The sequence below is a fragment of the Myotis daubentonii genome, chromosome 4, assembly GCF_963259705.1.
Source record: "Myotis daubentonii chromosome 4, mMyoDau2.1, whole genome shotgun sequence".
Taxonomy (NCBI): Eukaryota; Metazoa; Chordata; class Mammalia; order Chiroptera; family Vespertilionidae; genus Myotis; species Myotis daubentonii.
Window position 1 is genome coordinate 63,287,277 of NC_081843.1, and position 13,610 is coordinate 63,300,886.

Genomic DNA, 13,610 nt, shown 5'->3' on the forward strand with positions numbered 1-13,610 from the left:
GATCAGATTATCTGAGTAACTTGTGCAAGGTTTCACAGTTACTTTGTTTGGTAGTAGAAAAAATATATCTTGGGTTTTCTAAATGTTGAGATGCCAACTATGCCAGCTGATAAAAGTCTCTTTTAGCGGGAGGAACCCGCTAAAGAGTCTGAAAATGAATCTCTAGCAAGATAGGCTGAGAACCAGGAGCAAGAGAGAGGTCCTGAACCTTAAATGAAGATTATGGGAATCATTAATTTAGTCATGATGATGAGTCAGGCTAGGTAAAAGTCTTTTTTACTCCATTCAGCATGGAGTCTATCTGGTCTTCAAGATGCTATGTAGGAGATGCCCCTGCTGAATATGTACCAGACTGTCTTGGCTTTGGCCACTTCTCTGAATATCTAGCTGCTGTCCTACTCTGCAACGCTGGCCTGGATGATAAAGATACTTCAAGAACCTCTTTTACTGCCTTCTTTTATCTCTTTTCATGAAATCCTAAAGCATACATAAGATAAAGCAACCAGTTGACTTACCTTGTCCCTGCTTTTAATGCAAATGATCTATCAAAGGGATGGTGTAACTAGCTCTCATCTACAAAAATGGCAAATGGCTTTCCATTGCTTTCTCCTCACAAATGTGAGGTCTTTGATTAGGATGATAAAGAATGGACAGATTCTGGTTATGTTTTGAAGGAAGAGATGACATGACAGAATTTGTTGTTGGATTAGACATGAGATGTAAAAAAACAAAGATAACTTTGAAGGCTCTTGGCCTAAATAGCTTTAAGATAGGTGCTATTAATTATATTAAGAAAATTGGAAAAACCTGGTTGCAGTGAAAGTGGTTGTAATGGGAAATAAGAGTTAGCTTTTATATGTATTAAACTAAGATGCCCCTTAAACATGAAGGTGGAGAAGTTGAGTGTGGAGTATGGGAGAGCATGTGGTTTAGAATAATAGTTTTGGGAATCATTAATGTAGAGATAATATTTAAATATATTTTATTGATTTTTTACAGAGAGAAAGGAAGAGGGATAGGGAGTTAGAAACATCGATGAGAGAGAAACATCGATCAGTTGCCTCCTGCACACTCCCCACTGGGGATATGCCTGCAACCAAGGTACATGCCCTTGACCAGAATCGAACCTGGGACCTTTCAGTCCGCAGGCCGACGCTCTATCCACTGAGCCAAACCGGTTTGGGCAATATTTAAAGTTATGATCATGATTGACATCACCAAGAATATCAGTGTAGCCAGAAAAGAGAACACATCTGAAGTTTCAGCCCTGGGGCATCTCAACCTTAGGGTCAGGAAGATAAGGAGGAACCTGCTAAAGAGTCTGAAAATGAATCTCTAGCAAGATAGGCTGAGAACCAGGAGCAAGAGAGAGGTCCTGAACCTTAAATGAAGATTATGGGAATCATTAATTTAGTCATGATGATGAGTCAGGCTAGGTGAGGACTGAGAATACTAGTATACTCTTGGATTTGACAGTTTGGACATCATTGGTAATCTTCACAAAAAGCTGTTTCAGTGAATTGTTGAAAATGAAAGCATATTCGAGAATCTGTGTAGAGAATTGGAAGAGAGGAATTGGAGACAGCTGTAGTCAACCCTCTGGAAGGTTTGACTGCATGCTTGTATGCTTCAGGAATGACCAGTACACTCAGAAAAATAGATTTCCTGCGTTTCCACATAGATAGATTTTGAGCATCTTCAGCCTTACATTGTAATGTGAAAATTTGGTGTTCCAATTTATACTTACACAAGCAGTATATATAGGCAGCCACCTTGTGAGGGTGTGAGGGTTAATTTGCATATCACCTCTTTATTATATAGGATACTTAAGTTTTAATTCTTTAGAATGATTATAAATTGTGTTTTTAATTTCAGTTGCCACATGTTTACTGATAGTTTATGGGAATATAACTAAGTTTTGTTTGTTGATATTATATCCTATGACTTTGCTGATGTCACTTAGTTCTATGAGTTGTTTTGGTAGATTCCTTGGGCTTTTCTTTGTCATTTACAAATTGGACAGTTTTATTTCTTTCTTGCCAATCTATATGTCTTTTATTTTCTTTTTTGCTTTTTTGTGCTGGCTAGGACTTTCACTACTATTTTGAATAAGAATGGTCAGAGTGGACATTTTTTTTTCATAGACTAGTGGCAATAGTGAGTGGTGCCGCACCCATTGTTCACCCTTAATTTCTAGACCTATGAATACTGGCTATAATGGGTGGCTGGGGAAATAGAATGACTAGTGTCTACAGAATGGATCACTCTAGCCAGTTAATTTTTAAAATATTTTATTGAACATTCACTTTGGAAAGAAATATCTTTAAATTTGTTGCCCATTCAGAGATGTCTGTTCACATACCTCTTCTCCATATTTCCTTGTCACCAATTTTCCAATCATGTTCATTCCAAGTTCCCTGACCATCCAGCCAAACCATTGACCACAGAATATGAATCAATATATAATCACATGTCTGGCCATATCTTTTTCCAAGCAAACTAAAAGCCAGGTGCACAGCTCTCAGTTCTGCTCATTGGGAGGATTTCCCTTCATCACTGTCCTTCAGGGATGCCCTAGAAAGGGGCTGTAGTGTTTCAGCTGTCCACTTTTGAGTGGTGCTTGAATATACTGCAGAACTACCTATAAACCAGACCTGAGTTTGGGTAGGAAGCCAGTTGATGGTAGGAACTTTCCATGAGGAATTCATGCTGATAGATAAAAGGCAGTGCAGTAGGAGTTGATGACCATAGGCATTTGTTCACTTAGCCCATGATTAAGCATTCAGTCTCTACAAAGGCCCAGTAGCAGACTACCAGCTGTTTCTTAAAAGGAGAATAGTTATCTACAGTGGATGTCACGACTTTGCCCCCAAATCCTTAAAGGCTATGCTTTGATTCTTCAAGAGGCTTCTGCCAAAGATTCCAGACAGCGTCCTGATCGGCCACTGACACCATTGGATCTGCTGGCTTATATGGCTCAAGTAGCAGAGCAGCGTACACAGTTGCAGAGCTTTCTCTTATTCTGGGCACCACTCAAAAGTAGCAACATTTTGGCTAAATGGCCCAGGGTAACACACCCAATGAGGACTATGTTGCCTCCAACGTCCAAAGATACCTGTTAGGCATTGTGCCTCTTTTTTATTTGTAGGAAAGGCCAGTTGCAACAACTTATCCTTCACTTTAGCAGAGATATGTTGACATGACTCACATCATCACCCACATCATTGGACCCCTAGAAATTAGACTGGAATAGAAAGCCCCTGAATTTTTGTCAGATTTATTTCTCACCCTCTGACATGCAAATGTCTTGTCAGTAACTCTAGATTGTTACTTTTTGCTTACTAGGTCCAATCAGTATAATGTCATTAATGTATTGGACCAGCGTGATAATCATATTGAAGGGAAAGGTGATCAAGATCAAGCAAACTAAATTATGACTTACAACTGGAGAGTCAGTATATCCCTGAGGTAGGACAGCAAAGGTATGTTGTTGGCCTTGCCAACTGAAAGCAAATGGTTTCTAGTGGGTGTTATTGACAGAGATGGAAAAAAAGGCATTTGCCAGATCAGTAGTTGCATACCAGTTCCCAGAGATGTATTAATTTGCTCAAGCAATGAAATTACATCTAGTATAGAAGCTACATTTGAAGTCACCATCTGTTTAAGCTTAACGATAACTCACTGTCATTCTCCAAGTTCCATCTGTCTTCTGGACAGTCCAGATAGGTGAATTGAATGGGGATGTGGTAGGAATCATCACCCTTGCATTCTTCAAGTCCTTGATGGTGACATTAATCTCTGAAATACCTGGAAAGTCATACTTCTTTTGGTTTAGTTTTCCTAGGTAAAGACAGTTTAAGGGCTTTCACTTGGCCTTTCCTGCAATAGCCTTAATTCTACAGATCAGGGAACCAATGTGGGGATTCTGTCAAATAATGATTCTGGAACTGGGGAAATAATCACAGTGAGTTTAGGAACCCACTGTGAGATGAATCTGAGCGAAAACTCCATTAAACACCTGTCTTCCATCAACCCCTACTCTGATGATGAATCACAGTGACCTTTTGGGTTTCCTGGAATCAGCTTTATTTCAGAGCCAGTGTCCGTAAGTCTCTGAAAGGTCTGGTTATTTCTTTTTCCCAGTGCAGTTACCCTGGTAAAAGGCCATTGTTCCCTTTGGGGGAGGATGGGAGAAAGCTTAGCAGTGCAATTTTTGACAGTGTACCTGGGTCATTTCTTAAGGTCATTCTTTTTAAGAGGGCCTCCTCCCAAGAGGTTCTGGGTCTGTACACTGGCTTAAGTCTGGGAACTGATTATGACTGTTTTTGTTTAGGTTAGGCTTTGTTCATTTGACCTAGAACTTTTCTGCTTATACGTATCAAGTAAGAATTTAGCAGGCTTCCTGTCTTATTTCTAGGAACAATATGCTCAACTAGCCAATGCCATAGGTCTGTGTGAGTCAGATTATTCTGATTGCTGCTCTGACTCCGCTGTCCATTACGGTAACCAAGTCCAACTTGCCTCTGGTGGTAGAGTGATCCCACTTGGCTGCTGCCACCCTATGAACCAATTACTCCCATTTCATTTATGTTTCTTAATTCAGTGACTTTAGTTCCCACTGTAAGGTGTAGCGTAAAAGAAGTCATCACATAGCTTTTTAAGGATGCCAGGGTTCTCACAGATTTATTTCTCATAGTAGTGGTTTAAGGTATGTCTCCTGGACCTTTCCAGGGTGAGTAGATCTTCAATGATAAATCCACTTTAATATTCCTATCTCCCTAAACCTTTGAATTGCTTCCTCTACATTAAACCATAGCAAACCCCACTCACTGTTGGCCAATTTTTGGCTCATGTTTAAACCAACCAATGAAACTGTTAGAGCCCTTCCTAACTCCTCAAGCTGCAGCATTAAATACAGAATCTGTGCTTGGTAAGCCTTTATAAATAAATATGACCTGATTATTCCTTCCACCATTATCCAACACCCTTAATATTCATTCCCACACATGTTCCCTGGATTTCTGTTTGTATAAGTTTTTGTTCTGTTCAGGCCTTCAATGGATCAGATCATGTTCATCCAAATAGGAGAGAGGCAATTTGCTTTACTCAATCTATAGATTCAAATGTTAATCTTATTCAGAACCACCTTCACGAACATACTCAGAATAATATTTAATCAAATATGTGGGCACCCCATGACCCAGTCAAGTTGACACATAAAATTAATCACCACACCATTTAGCTTGGGTTGTTCCCACCTTTTGGCTATTGTGAATAATGCTTTTATGAACATAATGTACAAACATTTGTTTGAGTGTCTGTTTTCAAGTCTTTTGGGTATCAAATGGTATTTTTATCCAGTTATTGCATATGCTTAGTTGAAGCTTAGAATTCTAGTTGCTGAATCATTTTAATCACCAGAGACATGTTTTAGAAAACAAAAAAAAAGTTGTGTCACATCTGATGCATGCTTAGGTTATATGGGTTTACTTGTACTGTATTTTATAGGTGATTGAAGAGGTTTTCAATGTAAATGTTTTATTATGCTTGAATTTTACCTAATTCTGTGGAATTAGTCTCTCTGTGTAAAATACAACTATACAGTATTGGTTTCTTTTTACAAAGCAGAAAAATAGTCTCTGACAATTCCTTTCCAGATGAATTCAATTCAAATCAGAATTCATCATTTGATGCTTTCCAACACTGCTTTGGTTGTATGAAGAGTAGTCTGTGTTCAGGAATGCTGCTATGAAGACTGCCCTGTTCTTGTAGGGTAAACCCAGTAGAGGCCCACAGGCCTCTGAGATCTATCATGATAGCATCTGGAAGACTTCACCTTTGTGTTTCCTCAATGTTAATGAAATAAAAAGTGTATTTGCTTCTCTTGTGGACAGAGAAGTTTGAGGAATGCCTATTTATTTAGTTGTTCATTTTATCATTCAAAGGAACATTTTGAGCAAAGTAAAAATATATTTCTATATTTATAACTATATTTATCTTTATAAGGCAATGAAGAGAGGGGAAGAATATTTTAGAGTTGATATGGCACGTAGAATAAATGGTGATTTTGAAAGAGCAATAAGTTAGGTATTGGGAAATATATTTATTTTACTAAGCCCACTTTTCTTCCTTCCTTCCTTCCTTCCTTCCTTCCTTCCTTCCTTCCTTCCTTCCTTCCTTCCTTCCTTCCTTCCTTCCTTCCTTCCTTCCTTCCTCTCTCTCTCTCTCTCTCTCTTTCTTCTATCTATCTATCTATCTATCTATCTATCTATCTATCTATCTATCAAAGGCTAAAATGCTAAGTGATCGACCATCTGACCGGTCACTATGATGTGCACTGACCACCAGGGAGCAGTTGCTCAACACAGGAGCTGCCAAGCTGCAGTGACTTGGTAGTGGCAGTTCTCGGGTGATACACCCCAAAACCAGAGAGGAGGGGGCCCGATTCTTCGCCGGGCCGGGCCGTGCGATTCCACTTTTTCCACCTTCGGCCGTGGGTTATGTTGTTGCTGGGGCACTGTCAGCCCCGAATCTGGTTTACTGCACACTTGTATTTGCCTTCCACACCCTGTACAACAACAACTTTGCAGAGTGCCCTCTCACACTCTGGGGCCCCTTGGGGGATGCCGGAAAGCCAGTTTTGGCCTAATCCCCACAGGGCAGGCTAAGGGACCCCCACCTGCTGGAGGGACCCTACTCACTCTTCAGATACCGGGGAGGGACCATGGGAGGTTGGCTCCAGGGCGTGTCTGGCCCATCTTGCCCAGTACCATTCTGCTGGCAACCTTCTAATTGATTTCCTTTCAGTGTGCACGAATCTGTGCACCGGGTCACTAGTTAAGGTATAATTTTGGACAATCCATTTTACTTCTGTGAGCTGAAAGGCAATGAAGATAATACGCACTACTATTTTATAGGATTGTGATGATCAACTGAGGTGAAGTAGCGAAATCTTTAAAATTATATATAGATGTTAGGTGTCATTTTAGGTTCTAACCTGATAGAGAAAATGGCTATTAGACATAATACGTTTGCTTATATATTGACTGGTTTCTGTGTGCCTGCTTAAAAGGTTTCTGCGTTTTGCACTGTGGAAATGACTGTAAAGAGAAAGAATATGATTTTGTCCCAAAACCTCAACTCATTGGAAGAAGAAAAGTGAGAATTTTGTAGCTACTCCAAGCCAATTTTTGACATTAAAAACTGTTCCATTTTACTCAGCTTTGTACAGATTACATGGTTTTCCCACCTTTACTAATGAATCAGTAATTTGTCAGCATATTTCAGCTTGGTATGCATATAATGTAATATTTCAATTTTATTAGAGAGTTTGCAAATTATTTTTGTTTGCATGTTGAAGATGGTATATTTTTGAGTAAATTGAGGTTTATTTGATATAGCAGTTTGAAGAGTACCAAACACTGATTCTTTTTGCAAGTTTTTTGTTGGCTTACCTTTATGTCTTACAGAGAGACTAGAGAATTGAGGTAGACAATTTTTTTTCTCTCTAACATATTTTGATGAGCCATACAGATGGGTTTGTTATATCCCTGTGAGAACAGAAATAAAGTGTTACTTCTGAGATACTTCTTTTATAGAAAAAGGAACTGGTTTGTTTTACTACGTATCCAAGGAACTTTTTCTCATCAGGAACTAGAGTTAGAATGAAAAATCTCAAAACTTAAACTTAAAAAAAAACCCCACAACTTTCTGGAACTGAATAAATTTGAAGTTTATCTTTTTATTTTTCTGAATTTCAATATGACTCTATGATTACTTATAGTGAGTGAGCAATTTGCCTCATCCCATAACATGAGCCAAAAAAATTGCATTAAATGCTTGCTGACACACTGATTCTAGGGCTGGGGAGGGAAAACACAAGATAAGCCTAGAACATCTTGTAGTAGCAAAAAGTAAGGAAATGCTCAAAAAAACTAAAAAGATGGAATCATGTACATCAAAGGGATATGAGAGCCAGCAGAAAGAGCATGAGTGGCCAACACTGTAACAATTTGAGCAACAAAGTAAATGATGTAGTATTGAATTATAACTCAAAGTATATAATAAATAGCAAATAAATGATTAAATAAATATGTAAATAGATGAAGAAAGACAAACTTCCGTACAAAAGAATTACAAATAATGTTTGCACATGTTCTTTTCTCCAGGAGATAGAGCATAATTCCTCCTCTTCGCTTTTGAGAGTGGGCTAGACTTAGTCACTTACAAGAATAGACTGTAAAAATGGAAAAACAGTGGCTTCATCGTGAAGAAGACTGGTAAACATTACGTTAATCAGCTGATGAAGATTTACACCTCAGTGATATGATGAGAAGGGCAGTTTATCTCTGTGACATTCTTTCCAAAAACTTGTAACCCTAGTTTAGTCACAAGATAATACAGACAAATTTAAATCCAGGGTCATTCTACAAAATACTCGATCTGTACTCCTTAAAACAGTCAATACCACAGAAAAGAAGCAAAGACTAAAAACAGTCACAGACCAGAGGAGATAGGAGAGACATGATGACTACATCTAGTGTAGTATACTGGCTGGAGTCCTGAAATAGCAGATGGACAATATGGAAAAATGATGAATAATAATAACTGGGCTTAGTTGATAGTAATGTACCAACATTGGTGTCTTCGTTTTGATAAATGTGCTGTTGTAATGTAGGATGTTAATGATAGGGAAAACTGTGCGAAGGGTATATGTATACTATCTGTATGATCTTTCAACTTTTCTGTAAATCTAAGATGATTCCAAAATAAAATGTTTATAAAAAACACCTTCCTGGCAAATTTCTAGATCATATCAAATCAAATAATGTGAAGAATAAAAACTGCTTTGTGTTTACCAATTTTTCAGTTACCATTTTTTAAAATACTGTAATTTTCTCCTAAAATTAAATAATAAGCAGTATTGCCACTATTTGGATTTATAAATTTTCTTATCCATACCAGTAGTTTAATTTATATTTAAAATGTAGTTACCTTTTAGAAGTCATTAATATCTGAAAGTTTGAAAACAGTAAAAGGAGATTAATAAAGTATAGATTAATAGCAGTGTATTTTGAAGTGAAGAAGTTAATAATTTACTATCATGGTGCTTAGGATGTGATTTGTGATTCTTTTGAGGATTATAATTTTGAACAGGGGTGGGCAAACTTTTTGACTCGAGGGCCACAATGGGTTCTTAAACTGGACCGGAGGGCCGGAACAAAAGCATGGATGGAGTGTTTGTGTGAACTAATATAAATTCAAAGTAAACATCATTACATAAAAGGGTACGGTCTTTTTTTTTTTTTTTTTTTTTTTTTTTAGTTTTATTCATTTCAAACGGGCCGGATCCAGCCCACGGGCCATAGTTTGCTCATGGCTGATTTTGAAAGTGCTTAGGTTATGTTGATATTTACTTCATTATAATATAGCAATCTGGGAACTAAAAAACTTAACGGTATTGTCAGTTATGGCAACATCTAAAAGTAATAAAATAGAACAAAAGAATACTTAAAAGAACTTAAAAGATAATATTAACTATGAAAATGAATATAAGTAAATTTATTGTCATTTTTTTTTCTAGATTTATTGTCTAGGATAGATTTGGATGAACTAATGAAAAAAGATGAACCACCTCTTGATTTTCCTGATACCCTGGAAGGATTTGAATATGCTTTTAATGAAAGTAAGTGGTGTATGCTACATACAATATTTATTTAACAATGCTGATAGAATTACAGGACAGATGTTATTTGCTACTTTTATGTGCCAGCATAAATGTTTTATGTATTTCTTTTCAGAAATACTTTCATGGCAAAATTCTTCACTTAATTAAAAGAACCAAGTCATGATTTCCCATAAATTGTGAAGTCACTTAAACCAATGGACATGAATTAGATTCAGCTTATATATTTCAACTGTGAGCATTCAACTTCCTAGTATCCAATTGGAATTCCCAATTATCCTATCTAATAAAAAAGTAATATTGCAAATTAACCATCACTCTGTCACTCCCTCACTTCGTCACAAAGATGGTGATGGCCACGGAGCTGGAGTGAGCAGGAGGCTTGGGTTGCCCCCGGCGATGGAGGAAGCCAAGTTTCTTGCCTGCCCTGGCTGGCCCTGAGCTCTGCTCAAGGCTACAAAGTTTCAATTATAGAAGATAAATAAATCCCAGATACCTGCTTAAAAAAAAATAAAAAAAGGACAGGCTGGGAGCTTGGGTCACCGGGGGGCTTGACCAGCCTGAAAACATCCATCAGCCCCTCACCCAGGCTGGCCAGGCACCCCAGTGGGGACCCCTCACCCTGAAGGGGGTGTGGCAGGCCTCAAAACGGCCCTCAGCCCCTCACCCAGGCTGGCCAGGCACCCCAGCAGGACCCCTACCCTGATCTGGGACACCATTCAGGGCAAACCAGCCAGCCCCCACCTGTGCACCAGACCTCTATCCTATATAATAAAAGGGTAATATGCAAATTGACCCTAACAGCAGAACAACTGGGAATGACTGGTAACTATGACACACACTGACCACCAGGGGGCAGACACTCAATGCAGGAGATGCCGCCCTGGTGGTCAGTGTGCTCCCACAGGGACAGCTCTGCTTAGATACAAGCCAGGCTGATGGCTACCAGTATAGCAGTGGTGGTGGGAGCCTCTCCTGCCTCCTCAGCAGCGCTAAGGATGTCCGACTGCAACTTAGGTCTGCTCCCCGCTGGCGAGTGGACATCCCCCGAGGGCTCCCGGGCTGTCAGAGAGATGTCTGACTGCCAGCTTAGGCACGATCCCTCGGGAATCAGGCCTAACCCAGCAGATGGACATCCCCCGAGAGGCCCCGACTGCGAGAGGGCATAGGCCAGGCTAAGGGACCCCCTCGAGCGCACAAATTTTTGTGCACCGGGCCTCTAGTATTATATAAACATATGCTACTGTTTCACATATTATTTAAAATGAAGTGACTGGCAGTGATTATCTGTGATGATATTTTAAAGCATACTACTCAGTTTTCTATGACTTTTTTCAGGCAACATTCTTATTTCAAAGTCTATTAGTTAAATTCTAAATTAAGTAAACTTTGCACTTGGAACTTAGAGGAACACACCATAGATTGCAAGAATGTTTTTGAACAAAAACTTATGATTCATTGGATTAATAACACAGTTTTTACTTGAACGGTAATGTTATTACAGATTAGGTAGCATTTGAGGTGAGGATTTGAAAACAGTAAACTCGGTCTCAATATTAAATCCCTAAAAGGTTAAGTCCAACTTAGTATCTTTGGGGACTTCTTTTTTAGGTTTATAAGGACAAAAACTCTTATGAAAGCCTCAAAATGAAACTTTAATTACCTGACTGGAGAAGCTGCTAAATTTTTCTAAAGGATTTTAAAATTCTTAATTGGATAAAAGTAAAATTTGGAAACAAGGCTCACTCTAAGCAAAAGGGAAGATATTCTTTCTTCTGAGTCAAACTGATACATGTTCTTTCAAATCACTGTGCCTGTTTAAATGCTCCTTGGGTTTAAGATGTCTTCTTAGCCATTCTCTGGTTGTAATTATATAAGGCCCAGCTGAAATGTCTTTGCTTTGGATGATGAAGAAGGTGAAGGTTTTCCCCTTTTTACCCTCACCCACACTCCCTAGGCCCTAGTGCAGTATTATGAGGAACACACTTTTGTATCACCAAAAAGTAATTGTACTTGTTTGTAGACTGTTCAAGTTTGAATCTTGTCTTTCATTATATCTGGCTAGAGGCCCGGTGCATGAAATTTGTGCACTGGAGGGGGGGGGAGGCGGGGGGGATGTCCCTCAGCCCAGCCTGCAACCTCTCAAATCTGGGACCCCTTCGGGGGATGTCCGACTGCCCGTTTAGGCCTGATCCCACAGGGCCTAAATCTGCAGTTGGACATCCCTCTCACAATCTGGGACTGCTGGCTCCTAATCACTCGCCTGCCTACCTGCCTGATTGCCCCTAACCGCTTCTGCCTGCCAGCCTGATCACCCCCTAACCACTCCCCTGCCAGCCTGATTGACGCCTAACTGCTCTCCCCTGCCGGCCTGGTTGTCCCTAACTGCCCTCCCCTGCCGTCCTGGTCGCCCCCAACTGCCCTCCTCTGCAGGCCTGGTCACCCCTAACTGCCTTCCCCTGCAGGCCTGGTCCCCCTGAACTGCCCTCCCTCCCCTGCAGGCCTAGTCCCCCCCAACTGTCCTCCCCTGCAAGCCTGGTCACCCCTAACTGCCCTTTCCTGCAGGCCTGGTCCTCCCCAACTGCCCTCCCTCTTCTATAGACCTGGTCGTCCCCAACTGCTCCCCCTTGCTGGCCGATCACTCCTGACTGCTCCCCTGCCAGCCTGGTCATCCCCAACTGCTCTCTCCTGCTAGCCCAATCGCTCCCAACTGCCCTCCCCTGCCGGCCTGGTTGCCCCCAACTGCCCTCCCCTGCCAGCCTCGTTGCTCCCAACTGCCCTCCCCTGCCAGCCCGGTCACCCCTAACTGCCCTACCCTGCCGGCCATCTTGTGGTGGCTGTCTTGTGACCACATGGGGGCAGCCATTTTTTGACCACATGGGGGCATCCATCTTGTGCGAGGGCATGACAGTCAACTTGCATATTACCTCTTTATTCCAATAAAGAGGTAATATGCAAATTGACTATCATTCCAACACACAAGATGGCTGTCCCCATGTGGACACAAGATGGCCCGTAGGGGAGGACAGTTGGGAGGGACCGGGCCTGCAAGGGAGGGCAGTTGTGGGGGAACCAGGCCTGCAGGGGAGGGCAGTTGGGGTGGACCAGGCCTGCAGGGGAGGGCAGTTGGGGTGGACCAGGTCTGCAGGGGAGGGCAGTTAGGGGTGACCAGGCCATCAGGGGAGGGCAGTTAGGGGCAATCGGGCCAGCAGGGGAGCAGTTAGGTGTCGACCAGGCTGGCAGGGGAGTGGTTAGGGGGTGATCAGGCTGGCAGGCAGAAGTGGTTAGGGGCAATCAGGCAGACAGGCAGGCGAGCAGTTGGGAGCCAACAGTCCTGGATTGTGAGAGGGATGTCCAACTCCCAGATTGAAGAGGGTGCAGGCTGGGCTGAGGGACACACCCTCCACCCCTGTGCACAGATTTTGTGCACCGGGCCTCTAGTATAGGATATTTATTAAACTCTTACTACAGAAAGTATCCTATATATTTTCAATTGTTTGATTTATTTAGACCAGTGATACCCTATTTTAGTTCCTAGACTACCATTAATCTGATAAAAAATATGTATGCATTTCTTAGAATAATGCACTTTTGTGTATACATATGAAACTTTACAGCTGATTTTAGAGGACCCTGAGCTCCAGTGTCCTAAATCAGACCTTTGACAATTAATGGAGATATTTTCTAAACCTTTGAGAAATGCCAAATTTGCAGATACCACTATAACAAAAGTGATACTGATTGCTTTTCTGGATAAGAAAACTCACTTTTTTCCCCCCATCTTTATCTTCTTTTCACTTTTAACACTAATGCTAACAGTTAGCTCTTTGTTGGGGCTTATTTTTTCCTAAAGAACCAAGATCTTTATTACATTATGAGAAGTATTATGTCCAAAATGAGTAGAGAATTAATAAATAAAACAAAA

At 40.7% G+C, this 13,610-nt stretch overlaps 1 protein-coding gene across 9 annotated transcripts in view; it reads left to right on the forward strand.

Annotated features, from left to right (window-relative positions):
• Nucleotides 1-13,610, forward strand: part of ARB2A (ARB2 cotranscriptional regulator A) — a 381,447-nt gene that overhangs the window by 35,324 nt on the left and 332,513 nt on the right. For all 9 annotated transcript variants that reach the window (XM_059694111.1, XM_059694114.1, XM_059694115.1 and 6 more), the window contains one exon: nucleotides 9,584-9,685. In XM_059694111.1, the coding sequence (XP_059550094.1) occupies nucleotides 9,584-9,685 (102 nt within the window). The remainder of the gene's footprint in view (nucleotides 1-9,583; nucleotides 9,686-13,610) is intronic.